The following is a 20,484-nucleotide window of genomic DNA, read 5'->3' on the forward strand; positions in this document are numbered from 1 at the left end:
TTTTTTAATACGTACATTAAAGACTGCTATTTAAAATTCAGCTGTTAAACCTTTATGAAATGCCTCATAAATATTGCACGAGTACTTCAGATGATTTTAAGTGCTAGTATTTAAAAAAATGCAATGCACTATATTAAATGGATATCATGATATATTGAAGAAAGAAACTGAACGAACATCGAACAATAATAGACTAAATGATAAATATACTGAGACTAAGCTTTCTATCGTTAAATTTTATGTTGAATGTTTCCAATTAACATATATGTTGACGTAGTACTGGTTCGCTATCTTTTGCTCAGCCAAACTTTTCCACTTTGTACTATATATACTGCTAAACAATGTTTTGTAATTGTTTCTCCATCATGCGAGAGTAAATATGTCATACATATGAGACATAACAATACGATGCCTAAAATTTACCTTAAATATTACAATTAATGCGCAACTATGTCGAAGCTATATATATATATATATATATATATATATATATATATATATATATATATATATATATATATATACAGAATATTTGCAGAATATTTGCATCTAACTAATTTAAAAATAAGTTTTTCAATTATTGCTGATTAAATTTAACTGGCTCTCACATGACTTACCCTGAACTATGTATTGGATGGTCGCTTCATCGGAGCCAATGTCACTGACAGCAGAACAGCTGTATGACCCTGAATCATTTCTGTGAGTTTTCAATATCTGAAGTTCAGACATGGTCTGTCGAGAGTCAGCAATGTCTCGAATAGAAAATCTGTAATTAAAAATATTACATACTGTAACACTTATTGAAAAAGTGATACTGCCTTTTTTTACAACTGTTAACAACAGTTAACAAACATTTCTATACTTACATTCGCCAAGCATTCCCTACTTTATATGTTTCTTTTGTTCCTAAGAGGGGCATTGCAGGGTAATAATGCATGATGTACACGGGAAATTACTTGGGTAATGTACAAGTGAATTGTAAAGAAAGTTCTGGTATATATATATATATATATATATATATATATATATATATATATATATATATATATATATATATATATATATATATATATATATATATATATATATATATATATATATATATATATATATATATATATATATATATATATATATATATATATATATATATATATATATAACCACTTTGTGTATTGAGCTACAATTTGTTACATCACAAAGGTCACATTGGTTAGACTGCCTCCTTCGACTGCCATTTCTCAGAAAGCGTACCATAGAAGAGCAATTATATTTTATTTTATAGTGCTCTGTTCTGGACCAATGTTTCTTCTTTCTTATTATTCAATATTATATATATATATATATATATATAGAAGAGAAATGTACTCTGATAAAACGACATATGAAATAGACAGTTAGTGCTTTACACTATTCCCAAACATATTTCAACGATTTTATTTAATACCAAGCTTGAAGTACATATATAAAACAAGTTTTTTAAAACAAATGAAAAAAAAATCTTTAGGAAGAAAAACCGGAGACATATTTTATACTATTTTTTTTCTATAGATTCTGCAAGATTTTGTAACATTTCATGTTTATTAATTTAACGGCAACAAAATGAATACTCTTTTTGAACATTATTTGACCGCAAATTAATTTAACACGCGTACGTCATATATTTTCGAATTAATGTCTATAAATTTGATAAGAAATCTAAAAATAATTACTTGTAGCTTAAAGGATAATTTTAAATAAATTATGAATGAAGAAGAGAGGACAGTTGACACGAAATGCTTTATTTACAATTTAATCTATATTTTAAAACACAGATTCAATATCTGTCTTTACACTTTTAATTGAAAAAGCCACCAAAAAGAAAGAAGCCGCTTTAAGCATGTTTTCAATTTGAGTATTTCTAGAACAATGTAAAGCTTAAATTATTTACTCTAAAACTAACAATGAACTAACTTAAAAAAACTGAAATAAAAGAGTCCCCCTAACTTAAATGTTAAAACTCTCTTGTCAGATAGCAAACATTCTCATTTCATTTTGTTCCATTACTACACAAATTCATTGCTAAATTATTCGTACAAAAATAAAATTTTAAGCGTGAAAAAATCAATATTTTAAAAATTTGTAATAAATAAAATTTTAATACGCTTAGTGCATAGATGCATAAAAAATAGAATTTATATCTTTTTATTGTATTATATGATTGAAACAAATGGGAAATAATATTTTAATAAGAAAATACCTTTTGTTTATATATTTTTTCATTACTATAATTTTACATATCTGATCTGTTTTTTGTCGTAGAATTTTTTTATCTTATGAAAGAATAGAATTTGATACTGTCAGAACATTTGGAAAAAAAATGTAACTATCTTAATTGTGCTGCATAATTTTTCCCAAACAACAATTTAGAGATTTTTGTTTTAAATTTTAATGAGACGTCTATCTGTATATGAAAACAGGGATATATTATGAAATAAGAATTTTTTTTTAATGTTTTGCTATTTTTTTTAAAAACATTTGAGATTATGATTAATTATAAATCATTAATTTATTTATTTTTAAATATAAATGTAGTTACATACATGCACCACTTTTTTTAAAATTAAGAATTCTTTATTCGTTTTATTTTTTTTTATATCGTGCAAGATATTTATTTACTTATGCGTGCAGATTTTTCACCAGAGGTTTTAAATGATTCATGCATTTTAATACGTAACATTTAAAAAATTCACGAGGATTTTTTTTTATTTGCAGAGTACATAATTCTTGCAATCGAAACGAAGCATAACATCTTATTTATTCAACTCAAACAGCCCTATAAACACATCAAGATTTTTTAAATGAGGAACTTTGTGTGTTAACTAAATGAAAGATAAGGAATTTACAAAATCAATTTCTTTCTATATTAAAGTTATACTTTTATAAAATCAGAATAGTATGATAGATGCATTTTCTCACCACTTTCAATTTGTTTCATCAAACAGTTATACTTCGTTAGTTATAGTTTTATAAATTGCATTGTATTAAATAACGATTCGGCTTCAGCCTATACTCTTTAAGACGACAGCAGAAAAGGCAGACGGTTTTCATGGCCCACAGTTCATGACGTCATAGCTACTGCGCTAATCATATGTTAAGCCTTCTTTCCTGAGGTGTTGACGAAGCCCTCTCTTCATTGGTTTTTTTCCATCTGTTTTTTGAATTTATCAACCAACATGACGACCCAAATGATTCATTAATTCTCATTATTCATTATTCTCATTATTCATTATTCTCATTATTCATTATTCTCATTAATATTTAAAATTAGCGAACTTGTTGATATGTATTCTCTCCCCGGTTTTATAAAGAGGAAATCCTTAACATATTCATTCCTCTTGCTTATTCACAATTAAAATCTAAGTAACCACTTATTGCTGAAATCCAAGAGTAGTTTTTCAATAAACAAAATTTAAGTCCCTTGTCATTATTAAATATTGATAACAATTAATATTGATAATAACAAGAAATTTTATTTTTTAAATTTCTCTTATTTATCGAGTATTAAAATTTCATTTTGTGTTCACTACATACACTTATGGAATAACAATTCCATTGTACCATACCTATTGTATCCACTACATACAAATGTGAAATACTAATTTCACTTCACCTTACCTATTTATTTGTTGGTAATTTTTAATTTCTGGTGGTTAAGACTTACCAATTCAACTTTTAAAAATTTTATGACATATTGTGTAGCAATAAAGAATGCATTCAATCAACTTATTCATTCACTATTAGAATCAAATGAATCGTTCACTGCGAATTTTACTCAAACATAACTACTATTGAAATTTCAACTTCAATGGTACAAACTAATTTTTTCGTTAACAATTTTTAAATGAGTCTTTGTAAGAGCTTGTGAACATATGTACTTTTTAATTAATGGAATTTTTATTTTTTTATTTTTTATAAATACCTCTTCAAAATGTTTAAAGAACTCACGATAATCTAATTCTTAACGGTAAAACGGTCAGTGGAAGGTCAAAGATGGTTAATTCATTCAACATGCAAGGATAATGGCTGATAAGCCTCTGAGCAAATTTTTGTTCTGTGATCGAAATTAAATTTTAAATATTTATGTAGGAAAACGCTGTAGATAGGTTAGTATCCAATTAGTAGATTCGTTGGAACGATACTGACGAACTTTTTTTTCTGATATAAAATATTAATTGGAAGAATTTTAAACATATTAAATGAGAGATTATACTTTTTCGTTAATTGGAGAAAAACTCAAGTTGCTGAAAAGAAAAACTAATCATGTGAATAGAAAAAAAAATTTCAAAAATGCTTTTTAATTAAAGTGTATTTAGAACACATGTTTAAATTTAAAGTATAAAATAAAAAGTTAATAACTCGTTTTGACTAAAAATGTTATTTCCTACGATCTAAAAACGTACCAAAATGAAAGAAACTATTCAAAATGTAATAAGTAAATGAATAAATAAAAAATCCACAGAAGTACGATACTCATGAAAAAAAAACCTGTAGTTTAATTTGAATAGTATGAATATTTAAAAGTTTTCTTTTTTGAAGTAGGAGTTATTTGTTTTCATTGATCAAATTTCAAATTAACGAATTTGCAATGAAAAAAAATATTAATTATTGCTTTAACAAGTTGTTATCATTATTTTGCATATTTTTGCGATTCTTCAATTAAAGTTTTACGCTCACAAACTCCAGGAAAAAAGTAATTCTTATTTTTTAAATTTTTTATCGCTATTTAAAGAACATGAAATATTAATTTGCATCTTTTTGTGTTTTATTTATTTATTAAATGTGATATTTAAGCATATTTCATTGCCGCAGACCAAATTAATTTCTTTCTCGCAATGGGAAGATATACATAAAGCATTGAATAAAAAAACAGGATTTTCTTTTTCACTTTCGAAACCCTAAAAATTATTACGATCCACAAACTTTTCTCTTTTGTTTAATTTATTCAAAAGAACTGAATCACTTGAAACAGAGTTTTAATTGAAAGCTACAACTCCAGCATATCTTTTCATAAAAAGATAGTTTAGTATTTTAAGTCGTTAAGAGATATACTATTTAAAGTAAAATAGAATAATAACTTATACAAAGATTGTGCCAGAGGAAAAATTCAAATAAATGTACACGTTAAACACCGCTATATAAACCACACCGAATAAATTCAATTTTTTGAGCAATTCGAGTTTCAATGTAATTTAAATTTTTAAAAGAAATCTTCTTTATTTAAAAGATATATGGTCTTAGATATGATACTTAGAGTCTTATATGAGACTAGGTGCCTTATGGGGCTATATATGACAAATTATTGCAATCTACTTCAATAATATTAATTTATCAAGTTAGAAATCTCCGAAATTATTTTTATCACAAAATAGAGTAAATAATTATATTTAAAATGAATTTTGAATATATTTAAACCATAAAATGAATAAATCATGAACTACCTTACCTATTTTATTTCACTTTTTCTTATTAACTTTTATGAATGAAAATAAATCGAACATTTTTAATAGAAAATTGTTTTACTCTTCAAATCACATGTAAGTGTTTTTTTGCGAAGTTTAATTCTTGACTGTTTACCTACTTGGGTTTTTTAAGTGATTCATACTATCGACAAGTATATTTGAATTTATTAATTCATGGGAAGTATTTCTAAGGAATTGAGCAATTTTTCTGATTTGAGCAAACATATCACAATATCTCGAAAAACTGCGATATTTTGCCATTTATCTCGCAATGAACTCTCCAGGATGATATTACAGCCATGCTTAAAATTTTAGCAAGAAATGACCACCATCATTGTTTTACACTTTAGTTTATTACAGCCATGCTTAAAATTTTAGCAAGAAATGACCACCATCATTGTTTTACACTTTAGTTTATTACAGCCATGCTTAAAATTTTAGCAAGAAATGACCACCATCATTGTTTTACACTTTAGTTTAGATCTATAAAAACTTAAAACTCGATTAAGAAAATCAACAACTCCCATGTTTTTGTTACAGGAAGCAACTACTTCTGGCAGAGGAGAGTCGATTTTCTTTTTAGTTTCTTGGTACCAACGTTTTGTTTGTACCATAGCTCCAAAATTTGAAGATAAGCTGACAATTTTATTGCATTTCATTCTACAACACTAATGTCCTTTGTCACGAGGCTGTCAGATGTCCATCTTTCCGTTTTCACTAAATGTTAGACAAAACTCCTTTTCCGCATTTCCTAAAGCAATAATAGAGCGGTTTAAAAATCGTTAACATACACTTTATGCTTTCTTCAGTTCTCTACACATTCTATCAAATCCAAGACAACACTTGTTTCATGAGAAGTTTGTCGTCTGCTGTTGACTCCGTTCCCAGATAAACTTCTAAATTAATAGAATAACCTCGTGAAGAAGCAAGAGCCCACTATTTATACCTGAATATTATGGGCTTTCCCTGCATTTGGCGGAATTCCTGCTTATATAAGGCCTTATTTTTGAATCAATGCTAAAGATTCAGAAAATATGCCAATCTGCTGTAATTTCGGACAAAACATTTCCGTAAAACATCTCACTTTTTCTAGATTGTCAGAAGTATTAATTAAATTATTATCACAGAAATGGAGATATTTTCTTATATTTCTAAATTTCAGCCTACAAATGGAATTTTGAATGGACGGTAGATTTAAATGCTCTGAATTGCTTCAATGTAAAGTGTTCTTGAAGTAAAGAGTGGAAGCCACAGAATAATAAAATTCCTATGAACACTTTTAAAGACTTTTCTTAAAATGAGAATGTTTTGTTATGATTTTGAGTTGCACAACTTAAAATTTCTGGATTGATAATATCCATGATATCAGAAACAAGATACATTTTGACGAACTCGTAAGTTGTTTTATCTACAAATTCACTATGTATTTATTCTAAAACGGTAACTTTTTGTAGTACATTGGACATAATTCATCAGCTTTTACAAAATTATACAATCCTTTTTAAGTTTTTTTTCGTGTTTTTGTCCTATAGTTTTATTTGAATCGTTTTTTTTTTCATTTTTGTTTGTTTATCTCCAAGCAAATAATCTTCATCATTTGAAAAATTAAGGCAGTTTAAAATATAACTTTCGTCTTGGAAATATTAATTTCACTTCGTTTTAAACTTAGTTCTATTTCTCCTCAGATATCGAGCGGAACTATTTGATTAAAATAATCTTCATTAAAATCTTCTTCGTAGGCTATCTTACTAGGATCTGGTGACAAACAAGTAATGGTGCACTCATCGGCTGACAACCCATTCGAATCTAAAGTTTCCATATTATCCAATCATTCTGGTACAGCCTAAGCGATATTTTTGTTTTAAAATAAAAGTAATATGGTTTCTTTACTGAGATGGAGCCTTACTCACTAAGAGATTTGGTTAGAATTTTTCACAACATCGTTTAGAACATTCTACAGATAAAAGTGGAATGTGGGGAGAAGGCAAACAATGTCTATATAACACCTGCAACTGGATCTTCAACCACAAAAGAGATGCACTCCATAATAAGAGGACAACAGACATCAACAGAAGCACTTTTATTAACATGAAAATGATTAGAATTTTTCTTCTACTTGTCAGAATAAGCTTATTCTACTGTTTCGCATTTTGGAAACATTTTAAACAAACTGTTCAACCCATTTAAAATATATTCTTGTTTTCTTGTTTTCCATGATGTAAAACAGAATTATTGTTTTTCATATGCAATATATTTTTAAAACTCTATCATTTCAGTAAATAATTTTTTTACTGAATTTTTTTCAATTTAAGTAAAAATAGTAGGTTTTACTAGGTCTAAGCAGGTAATAGTAGGTCTAAGCAATTTTAAACTAAATCTAACACGAATAGGTATTTTCAAAATCCAATCCAATGAAAAAAATAAATATGTGCTTCACTAGTAATTTTCTTAATTACTTGTGAAGAAAATAAATTTTTAATTAAACGTTCAAAAATGGGAGACTTGGCACTTAATGGGCCACATTGCATTCTAAACAAATTGTCCAAAGAAATTAAAGCTGTATGATATTAATTAATTGAAAAACTTCAATGACTTCTAAAATATGCAGATAGAAATTAAAGTCGGCACGTTTTCAAGCATTCAAAAGTAGGCGCCCGTTCTCAAGACTTGCCTGGCGTGAATGAGAGAAAACAAAAGTTATTTGAAACATAAAACGTAAAGTTGCAAACGAATAAAGATTAAAAACAAAACAGAACTAAAGATTAAAAACAAAACTAGAAAAATATGTTTTCATTCACTGTCGGCTACTGCGGTATTTAATAGATGTGTTTCTCTAATTTATTTTCCCATTTTTCGTTTACAGCTTTATATTTCAAATCATTCACGTCTGGCAAGTCTTGAAAAGAGGGGATTAATCTTGAACGCTTGAAAAGTGGACTATCATTTCCATCAGTATATTTTTGAAACCATTGAAAATTAAAATCAGGTAATAAATAAAATTTTGCTTGCTTTCAATTCATTACCTACATTGTTTTTGGAATGAATTAGAGCAGTGATTCTCAACCTGTGGGGCGAGCCCCCCTAGGGGGGCGCGAGTACACAAGAGGGGTGGCGCGAGAATGTTCAAGATAAAATATTATTTAAAAAAAATTTATTAAGTGGATGAAATTAAAGCGCATATACTTATAGAAAACAAAATACATTTCGACTTATTTAACAACTTTTTAAAGTAAAAAATCATATTAAATCAAAACTTAGGTGGGGAATCAAAGGTGGCTTTGATTTGAGGATTTTTCCTAATTTTCTGGTTAAGTCTGTGTGGCTGAAATTTTCGTTGTAGCATCTTACTCTTACCTCTAACACATATCACGTATACTTTTAATTGTAAAATAAAATTCCATTTATTTTATAGTATAACTTCGAAATTGTAGCTTCTGCGCCTATGGTTTCCCACAGGTTCCAAAGGTAGGCCATAAATTGAAAACACTTTTTCACTTACTCAAATTGTCTTTAGAAAGGACACTTGGACTGGCAAACGTCTTTTAAAAAGGCACCTTAAGTGCCTCGCTAGTAGGGCCAAGTTTTTCGACTTTAAAAAAGGTATTTGTTTTTAGAGTGCATATTTAATTTATCTATCATTTACATTGATAGTTCCTGTGTGACGTCACTAGCGATTCTTTTGAGTTAACTCATTAGAATAAAACAAGATATACTGAGTTAGTTCGTTCGAAAGGGTTAACTAACCATAACTAACGAATTAAGATTTAAAGAAACATACTAGAGTTAACTAACCCATAACTAGTGCAAAAAATACCCAAATTCGCAAGAAAATACCAGAATTTGCCACAAAAATGCTTATAACTACCATGAAAATACTGAAAAATACCTGAAAAATTACTTTAAGGTAAACAAAATAAAAAAATTTGAAACAAAATATCGCAAACTCTACTAAAGTGCAGAAAACGACAAAATATTATAAAAATTTAAAAAAATACCTAAGTTCCACTTTGGTTAAAATGAAATAAGTCACTTGGTATTCAATTAAATCATTCCTTTTTGAGAAATAATGTACTTCGCTCTGATTTATAATTAATTCTTTTATAGATTTTACGTTTGCTTCCGAATGTGGCCCACGTGTCTCCAAAGTGGCACAGGTATCGGGCCACCTTGGAAACATGCATATGGTCACCATTTACACGACTTAAGACTATTAATCTGATAGATTAGTTCAAATTAAAGTAATGTGGTTAAAGAAAAAGAAATAAACTTTCAGAAAACATATCATAACTCAAAGTTCTAAGAACTTAAACGCATATAAATTACAATATCTTCTTATCCGGAAATTAGAATGACAACTGCAAAAAATTAAATCGTTTCATACAATGGAGGCTATTGAAGGAGGCTTCCAATTCAGCCACGTGCACATCAGATACAAGATTTACAATGCAGCAGGGCCATCTTGTGATTCAAAATAAAAATAATTCTATTTTTGGGGGTAGGGCTACGTTAGGAGCACTGGCCACCTTAGGCTCACCCACCTTACTTAATCAAAGCATACTAAATTAAAAACAAATTTAATAATTATTAGTGACTTCCTTAAGCGAGTCTTGCAGAGCAAAACTTTTCGAGGTAAGGTTTAATATTAGAAATAGCCACTCTCAGTTCTGTTTCTATATTTAGCCAAGATCTATATTTTGTCTTCAAAGAATTTTCAGCAGAAAATCTAGGATGTTGAAAATGGTAATAGAATACGAGATGCCCTTGTTTTTAGTGCAGAAAAATCATCCTTAACTTCTGCCCAGAATTCAAACAGAGATATATTACTAAATTGTCTTATGGTTTCGCCAGTTGTCGTGAAATCTATGAATTTTTCTTCCTCATCAATTGAGAGTCCTTCGGGAGTCTTATGAAATGAATCTCTAACCCACTCGTAACTTGCTATCAGCTGGTCGTCAGCAAAAAATACTTTTTAAAATTCTTTGCCAACATGGCTAAATGATTTTCATTGGTTACAAAAACAGCTTTTATATGTTCGTCTTTAGCCTTATAAGTTTTCGTACAATCATCCACATTTGCAAACATTGTTAGGTTTTTTTTTGCTTTAAATTTCTGCCTCATAATTCCAATTTTATACAAAAAGCATTAACTTTATCACTCGTATACAACATATGTGTATTTGTTCCTTGGAGTTCCAGTTGAAGATTCGAGTTATTTAGTTTCTCGAATATGACGACCAAGTAGCTCTATTTCATCACAAATAAACAATAGCGAAAAATCTCGGCTTCCGGTCGGTTGTCTTCTAGGAAAATGGCCATTTCTTCTCCTAATTCATTACACGTTGCAAAAATTTCTAACGTGATAATCATCTTGCCTCGCAATTAAATAGTAAAACTGAATGTACTGAACCCATGTCTTTACAAAATGCGGAAAAGTTCCTCGGTCTCAGGGGTCTCATTCTTAAATAATTTACTACAGTTACAACCGCAGTTAACACAATATTTAAACCAGGACTCATTTATTTCGAAGCCAAAGCATCTCTGTGGATCATGCAATGTGTCCAGACACATTGAGGTCATTTTTGTTTTACAAGTGCTAGTATACTTTGGAATCTTCAGGACAGTGAACGAGCACCACCGGTTCATATTCCGACGCAATTTTTGCATTCTATGTTTGCCTTATTCATGAAATCATTTAAAATAGCAAATAATGCGAGCGCTGTTGTTTTGAGTTGTTCTACTACTGACATATTAACACAAAATAGAACTTAGGCAATTAAATGAGCAACATTATTAATATATGTTGCTGTATCTACTGCCTGTTATCAAGCTGTATTGAAAACAATTTGTCAAGCTACTTCGAGAAATGCTGACACTATACATCTTCAGCTATATCACCAATTCTCATAGCAACAGTATCATTTGAAAGAAGTATGGACTGCAATTGTTTCGAAAAATTATCTCCAAACTTAGTTTTTACAATCTCAATTGCTGCTGGCTTTTATTTTACTTTTGTTTCGGCAGTCAGTTAAAAATAATTTAAAGACGGAATTCAAAATACTCAATATGCATTATTGTTGTATGCATTTTACGGTAAGTGTGGGGCGTGAGGAAAATTATGATTGAAAACTGGGCCGCGAATACTGAAAGGTTGAGAACCGCTGAATTAGAGTTTAGAATAGATGACGTGAGTGAATCAAAATTTAATTTGTTATGAACTTCATTCCCTCTAGAAATTTAAACTCAGATCCTGTTTGAAGGGAATAATCCTAGGAAACTGAAGAGAGAATTTACTGTCGATTTTTCGTTTAATTCATAAATTAAAAAATATGTATATGGAAATGTCGAAATGTTATCAAGCGTTCAAATATATGAGCCTATTCTTTCATAGTTTTGCGCTGCCTATGGTTCATAAACCTGCACAAATTCATTCTAAGTTCTTGCAGTATTTTCGTTATCAGTGATTCATAAACATCGACATTGACATACATGTTCAGAAAGGAGGTGTAGAGGACCATAAGATTAAGAGTAAATCACTTATCATTCACACAGTTATGACCTGCTTATAAACTGGAAATTTTCAAATCTGATTTCCAATCGCTTAGTAAAAAATACAATACAGGAAAGTAAATTTTGCCGCATAAATGGTTCTTATACCATGCTCACGATGAAACTTGAAAAATTTTTACACATTTACCGAAATTTACTACAGATTATAAAATCCAACCTTATAATTAATTTTATCAAAATCACTGCCAAAGCACATCAGTTAAATTTACTATTATTTTTGGGGTTTCCTTTGATCCAGAAATTTTTTTAAAATTTATTTCAGTAGTTTTAATCATACTTTTTTTTTCTCAATTCTTAATACTAAATAAACCAAAGATTTTTTCGTCAATTGACCTTGACAATGAAACAACGTGATGATTAAAGTTAGAATTTAAGCATCATAGTCAAGTGAGAATGGACGCTTACTAAAAATAAACCTACTTTGATGCTACGAGCGTCCGCTTCAGAATTTTCAGAGAACTTAATTACCCACCTTCGCATTATGAATGATGGTTATGAACCACTCTGCATTTTCTAATAAAGCATGTAATAATCAGCTTTGTAAAAATTTTATTATTATATTGACCTTGACCTTATATTGATTATTATATTGATCAATTGACCTTGACAATGAAACAACGTGATGATTAAAGTTAGAATTTAAGTATCATAGTCAAGTGAGTATGGACGCTTACTAAAAATAAACCTACTTTGATGCTACGAGCGTCCCCTTCAGAATTTTCAGAGAACTTAATTACCCACCTTCGCATTATGAATGATGGTTATGAACCACTCTGCATTTTCTAATAAAGCATGTAATAATCAGATTTGTAAAAATTTTATTATTATATTGACCTTGACCTTATATTGATTATTATATTGATCAATTGACCTTGACAATGAAACAACCTGATGATTAAAGTTAGAATTTAAGTATCATAGTCAAGTGAGAATGGACGCTTACTAAAAATAAACCTACTTTAATGCTACGAGCGTCCCCTTCAGAATTTTCAGAGAACTTAATTACCCACCTTCGCATTATGAATGATGGTTATGAACCACTCTGCATTTTCTAATAAAGCATGTAATAATCAGCTTTGTAAAAATTTTATTATTATATTGACCTTGACCTTATATTGATTATTATATTGATCAATTGACCTTGACAATGAAACAACGTGATGATTAAAGTTAGAATTTAAGTATCATAGTCAAGTGAGTATGGACACTTACTAAAAATAAACCTACTTTGATGCTACGAGCGTCCCCTTCAGAATTTTCAGAGAACTTAATTACCCACCTTCGCATTATGAATGATGGTTATGAACCACTCTGCATTTTCTAATAAAGCATGTAATAATCAGCTTTGTAAAAATTTTATTATTATATTGACCTTGACCTTATATTGATTATTATATTGATCAATTGACCTTGACAATGAAACAACCTGATGATTAAAGTTAGAATTTAAGTATCATAGTCAAGTGAGAATGGACGCTTACTAAAAATAAACCTACTTTAATGCTACGAGCGTCCCCTTCAGAATTTTCAGAGAACTTAATTACCCACCTTCGCATTATGAATGATGGTTATGAACCACTCTGCATTTTCTAATAAAGCATGTAATAATCAGCTTTGTAAAAATTTTATTATTATATTGACCTTGACCTTATATTGATTATTATATTGATCAATTGACCTTGACAATGAAACAACGTGATGATTAAAGTTAGAATTTAAGTATCATAGTCAAGTGAGAATGGACGCTTACTAAAAATAAACCTACTTCGATGCTACGAGCGTCCCCTTCAGAATTTTCAGAGAACTTAAATACCCACCTTCGCATTATGAATGCTGGTTATGAACCACTCTGCATTTTCTAATAAAGCATGTAATAATCAGCTTTGTAAAAATTTTATTATTATTATATTTATTATTATTAAAAAAATGAAAATTCAATGGAAAATAATTCCGTTTTATATATACTTGCAAAGCATAATGTAAAAAGTATTTACAAATAAGCGAGAATTAAATATTATTTTTTTCATATTACACTTTACTCTCATATTCTATTTGATAGTATAACTAGTTTCTAAAACTATGATGAAAATTTATTTGGGGCTAGTTATTTGTTGAAGTGAATCTTATTTTCTTCTTTTAGAATTTATAGTGGAAAAGTCAATTTCTCTGAAAATGAATTTTGCTATTTCCGGATAAATGTGTAGGTGTTCTCATGGGAAAATAAGCACCAGGTTTATTCGGCCGTATAATAAAAGAGCAAAAAGTTATTTTCATTCAACTGCAACAAAAATAATTTTATAAATTCGATTTATCTTAATAATACAATTTATAACTATTTTCATGGCAATATATATATATATATATATATATATATATATATATATATATATATATATATATATATATATATATATATATATATATATATATATATATATATATATATATATATATATATATATATATATATATATATATATATATATATATATATATATATATATATATATATATATATATATATATATATATATATATATATATATATATATATATATATATATATATATATATATATATATATATATATATTTACAATTATATATATATCTATACATAATTTTACACAGAAATTAAATTAAGAATACCTCCTAAGATTGCCCTTTTAATTAATGATACTAATATTGTGACAATGGTGCCTATTTTAGTGATAAACTAAAGGTTATCTAATTTTATCATGCTTAAATTTATCTTCAAAAACAGAAAATGCATTTGTACTCAACATTATTGGGATTACTTGAGAAAATATATGATATTAATGGAATTTTTTATTTGCTAGAAAGACCTTATCCGTTCCTTACTTGTTTTCAAGCAAGGGTGTTCTTTGGATGATTCAACCTTTTCCGACAAATATTTTTATATTACTTTTTTCGTTTGATAAAATGTTGCAAATCTAAGAAAATATGAATTTTATGCTCTAAAATTAAATAATTAACTGTTGTTTTGAATTAGTTTCATGCTTTGTAATAGCTTAAGTTAAATATTTTTTTTTATGTTCTCGATCCGCATTTAATTTATTATTTACAGATTGAGATACACTCTAGGATATTTTTCATTTTATTTTAAGCCCGGCTTTAAACAGCCGACAAAATTGTGAGCATCTCATATTAAATACAATTAATTAAAGAACGCTAGTTTTAAAACTTATTCGTAAATTTAATTTTGAGAGACGATGATTGCCACAATATATTTTTTGATTCCTTTGTTATTTGTAAAGTTATTTGTTCTTACATTCATTGATGCATTGAATGATACTACATTGGTAACTGTTAGATTAATCAGATCAAATTTATTTACTTTAAATATTTGAAAAAAGTTTGATAAATAACTATGTCAAAATATGATAAATAAAAAATAAAAATACCAGAAGCATTTTGCCAGTGTCATTAATTCAACTAAAATTACCAATTAAATGCTTTTCCATTTTTTAAATTTATTTTATATATCTGAAACATGTATTGTCACAATAAAAATTTTGATGCTTTTGTTACTTGAAAAATTATTTGGTTTTACTTAAATTAACGCAATGAATGGTATTACGTTGGTTACGTAAAACTAATAAACTAAGTTTAATCAGATCAAATTTATTTATTTTATATATTTGAAACAATTAATTGAAACGATATATATTTTGGTGCCTTTGTCCTTTAAGTTATTTGGTTTTACATTCATTAAAGCAATGAATGATATTACGTTGGTTACAGTAAAACTAGTAAACAGAATTTTATCAGATCAAATTTATTCACTTTAAATATTTGAAACAAGTTTGATAAATAACTATTGCAAAATATTAAAAATAAAAATGCCAGGAGAATTTTAAATGTCAATAATTCAAGTAAAATTACCAATTAAATACTTTTGCTTATTTTGCTGTCTTAAGTTTTCTATAAAATTTTTTAAATATGGATGTGTCTTACTGTTTTCTAGGGAATGAATGTTTGAATATTTTAACAATGATTGAAATATTTTCACCATGACTTTTTATATTGTTTTCTAACCCTGGATAAGAAAACTCATAAGCAAAAGAATTGTAGCTTATCATTGTTTTGCAATAAATGCTTCAAATGTATTATTTTCTAAGTGATTCTGTGCATTGAAATTTTCATAGTTGCATTTTATTAGATTGGAAATAAAACGAATTTTCATTTTTCTTTTTTAAAAGAGCTTCACTGTCATTCTAAAAATTTTCTTTTCAAAAGTTTATATGTGGTCTAAAAAAAATCACTTTTTTCGTGTAGGAGAAAAAGAAACTTTAACAAATCGAACTGTAAATTGTGCAAGAAGGACAAAATTTAAAGTGATCTGTTATTATTAACAAACAAACTATGCTATTTTTTGTTTAAGTTTAAACTATTAGTTTTGCGCAGATTAAGTAATAATTTAGAGCTTCTTAGTTTTAATAATGCTCTTTATTTCAACTGAAAATTTCAGTTTAAACCTAGAATATTATGCCTTATTTTATTCTAATAACTTGACGTTGTTCCTTTGATGAGCTTGTGTAACAATAAAGTACCTAAAATTGAGTCCCCAAACATTGAAATTTTGAATCGCGAATTATAATGTTATCTACATTTAGATCTTCATTTTAAAAAAGTAACACGACTCATACAAAACCCAAGTAAAAGCATAATATTTCGATTTGTGAAGCTACTTGAAAAGAATAGAGAAATTTATTCAAATAGTTGGTGACCACAACAAACCAAACAGGTGGTGTTTAATGTTAGCATTGTTAAATGTTTCAAACAGACGATGACGTCTCCTAGCTACATTATAGCTCAAAATCATACACTATAGCTAAAGGTAAAAAAATTAAAATTGACATACCTTCCACGTTTACTGATATCTATGAGAGATTTATCTTTTTGCCAAGTGATCACTATCGGAGCATGGCCTGATGCTATGCATCGAAGTGTGGTGTTAGATTCTTCGGTAACAGTTTTTGTCTGGAATGGTTCTTTAAAGGTAGGAGGAACTGGAAAAATTTTTGAAAAATCAAGTTTTTCTAGCAAACTGAAATTATAGTTACCCTTACAAAAATGCAAGGTATTTTTGAGGTTTATATGAGGTTGTTTTGGGGTGTCAAGGTTGATTTGAGGTGTATTCGAAATTGATTTCAGAAACAACGTGAAAACATCCACCTCCCAAGGTGTAAAGCTGTTTTATTCACACTTGAGGTTGATTTAAGGTTGGTGGAACTCTACTTTAGAGCAACCAGCTAGAGCAACCAGCTTTTTGAGGTGTATGGATGATTTTTTCTACACTTCAAGCAAATACATAGATATGAGGTATGAATAATTTCAGCCGACCTAAACTAACATTATTTCTGAGTTATATCTGAGGTTAATTTTGTGAGGTGTAAATGAGGTTGAAATTGAGTTTATTACTTAGGTTAGTTTTGGTGCAAAACATAACCTCTTTTTCGACAAAAGGTTTATTTTTTAAAACTGTGAACCGCAAAATAACCTCAAAAATACCTTATTTTGGTAAGGGTAGTTTATGAACTATATACGTTTTATTCACACTTGAGGTTGTTTTGAGGTTGATTGAAATCTACTTTAGAGCAAGCAGCTTAGGGAGATTGTTTTTGAGGTGTACGGATGATTTTTTCTGCACTTCAAGCAAATACGTATATCTAGGAGGTATGAATAATTTCACCCGATCTAAACTAACATTATTTCTGAGTTATATCTGAGGTTAATTTCGTGAGGTGTAAATGAGGTTGAAATTGAGTTTATTAATGAGGTTATTTTGGTGCAAAACATAATCTCATTTTCTATTTAAGGTGTATTTCTTACAACTGTGAACCGCAAAATAACCTCAAAAACACTTTATTTTTTGGTAGTTTATAAACTACATATAGTTAGTTGTTGAAAAATAATCATATTTTAAATTGCTTCAGACAATGGAAAATTCCTAACCTAGGACAGTAAGTGTGATGATTTTACTCAATCCAGCTGCTATGCCGTTACTTGCTTGGCATAAATAGGATCCACCATCATTTTCTTCCACGTCAGATAGCACAAGCGTTCCATTGTTAAATCGATGTGCTCTTGGGTTAGAATGGACATAGGTAAAATCTCCCGTACTGCTATCTGTAAATAGAACAGGATTTAAATCACGAGGATCTAATTAAAAATTGAATTTCATTATTGATATGCTCCCATATTTTCATATCATTGTAGTCGTTATTTTATTATTTTATTTACATTTCTTTAGTTGTAAAATAAACATTTTCGAAATGAAACTCTATCTATGAAAGTGAAGCAGAAAGTTTGCCAATATGAAGTTGCAGGGGAATGAATAAACACTATAGGAACTTTTTTTCAAGCAAAGTTTCTTATATTGCAACGTAACTAGCATATTGTAACAAAGCAGAGCTCAGAGCAGATTTTCTTTAAATGTCTCAAGTTATTGCTAGATATCTTCATCGAGATAAGCACAATCTATATTTTTTCTCTTCTGATTTTTCTTTTTAAAGGAGATATTTTTAAAAATTCCTTATTTAATAATTTTTGGATTTGTGTAATAAGTTTTGAAATAAATTATAGAACTCACGCCGTATTTTCAGTTAGTTGTGATTCTACAATGTGACGGTAAATCAATGAATTTGATACTCTCCAAAAGAGCAGAACTGAATTAACATTCGCTTTATAACTTTTGTGCAAAAATCAATCCTCTTTTCGATTCATACAATGATAAATCATATAATTAATAATTTAAGAACATTAATAATAATTAAATGAGTTATTTAAAAACTTGTCATACATTTTAAAACATTGCTGTTAATTACTCAAAATTCAATATTAGAAAGCCTTCACAGGGTCAAATAGAACAATAACGTGTATGTAATTCGAACAGAGGACAAATGGTCCGATTATATATATTAAAAAACACTTAATACCAAAAACTTTTTTAACTGTTGTAGGACATAGATGTAGGACTATATCATATCCATGAATAATAATGGATAATTTATAATTAAAAGCAATTATGCCTAGGACTTCCTGATGCGACATGATCTTCTGGACTTGGTCTAGAGCTCTAGACCAAGGGGATAAGCAACGACAACAACATAATTAAAAGCAATCAGCATTTCTTTCACTCCGCTAAAACGCAGCTATAAAAAGGGTTTTGCCGCTAGTTATATTTCTTGATAATTTTAATTTCAGCTTTACTTCAAAAAAGATGAAAAGATAGATTTTGAAGTTAAATTGTTGGACTTTAGTAGTCATTTTAAGAATGTCTAGGATTCTGCCTCGTAGATTAAAGAGCTAGTATTGACCATGAAAATTGTTTACGCTAATCAACCCGGGCAATCCAAATCACGGATAGATATGTATTTAATGTCTCGAAACGAGTCCCTCTCCGTCTCTCAATATAAAATACACATCAGTTACTTTGGGGATATTAGGGAAACAATACCTTCATATAATATTTTAATTGTATTGAAATGAAATTTTACGTTTTAATAGTCAAAGGAAATTTTTTAATTTGCTTTATGAGTTTATTCGTCAAACTACACAGCAATGAATATTTGGTTTGGCATGTATACTCATCAAACGGGCTTAACTGGTTAAAAGATATTTTTCAAAACTATTCTTTTACACTCTTAGAAATTAAACTGTTGATACATGGAATAAAATCATGCAGCAAGAGAAATGTAAATAAACACGAAAGATTGAAAACATGTACTTGTATTTCTTTGAGTGCAATCATTAGGCAATATTTAACTTACATAATTCAGCTCTTACAGTCACAAAAACAACTGTTTTAAAACCTTCTTTACCGCATGTTATACAAACTACTTTTTCCTTAATTAAAAAATGTATTTAACAACTAAAAACGAGTTGAGATTCTGGAAAAATATCCTTTGTAAAATGTAGAAATAACCAAAAAACAGCGCTAAATCGATTGAAAAAGTTACAAATAAGTAAGGGTTTTTATAGTTTATTTCGCAAAACTTTTATTTTATTTATCAATTGATAAAAGAGTACATTAATATTTTTTTCATTCATTTAATGTAATTGCTTTATACCGACATGAACAAGCAGAAAAAATAAAAAGTAATATAAATAAATAAATTTTAACTGTTATTGGAAATTAGAACTAATGTAGAAAAGAAGGTTTTGGAAATTAAATATTTTGAAAAGCAAGTCGTTATTGAAATTACAAGGAAAAGTTTAAAAAAAAAAAAAAAAACTTGAGCTTAATCCAGTTTTTAAACGAAGAAAATATTACTAAATTTTGCAAAGTGATATTAAGTTTAAAAAGTTCAGTGGATTACAGTCTCGGCTTTTGCGTTTTGTACCTTAATTATCTATCTGTTATTGGGAAACGAAAAGTTTTTTTTTTTTTTT

The 20,484-nt window shown here is 28.2% G+C and overlaps 1 protein-coding gene across 2 annotated transcripts in view; it reads right to left on the reverse strand.

The window, feature by feature from the left end:
* LOC107440526 (cell adhesion molecule Dscam1) overlaps nucleotides 1-20,484 on the reverse strand; it is a 193,137-nt gene that overhangs the window by 33,923 nt on the left and 138,730 nt on the right. For both annotated transcript variants that reach the window (XM_087159008.1, XM_087159007.1), the window contains exons 12-14: nucleotides 18,046-18,219; nucleotides 16,952-17,099; nucleotides 618-766 (exon numbers count right to left, since the gene is read on the reverse strand). In XM_087159008.1, coding sequence (XP_087015134.1) covers nucleotides 618-766; nucleotides 16,952-17,099; nucleotides 18,046-18,219 — 471 coding nt within the window. The remainder of the gene's footprint in view (nucleotides 1-617; nucleotides 767-16,951; nucleotides 17,100-18,045; nucleotides 18,220-20,484) is intronic.

This window comes from Parasteatoda tepidariorum, chromosome 3 (genome assembly GCF_982258835.1).
Source record: "Parasteatoda tepidariorum strain Cologne lab strain chromosome 3, Ptep-v5.0, whole genome shotgun sequence".
Lineage (NCBI taxonomy): Eukaryota > Metazoa > Arthropoda > Arachnida > Araneae > Theridiidae > Parasteatoda > Parasteatoda tepidariorum.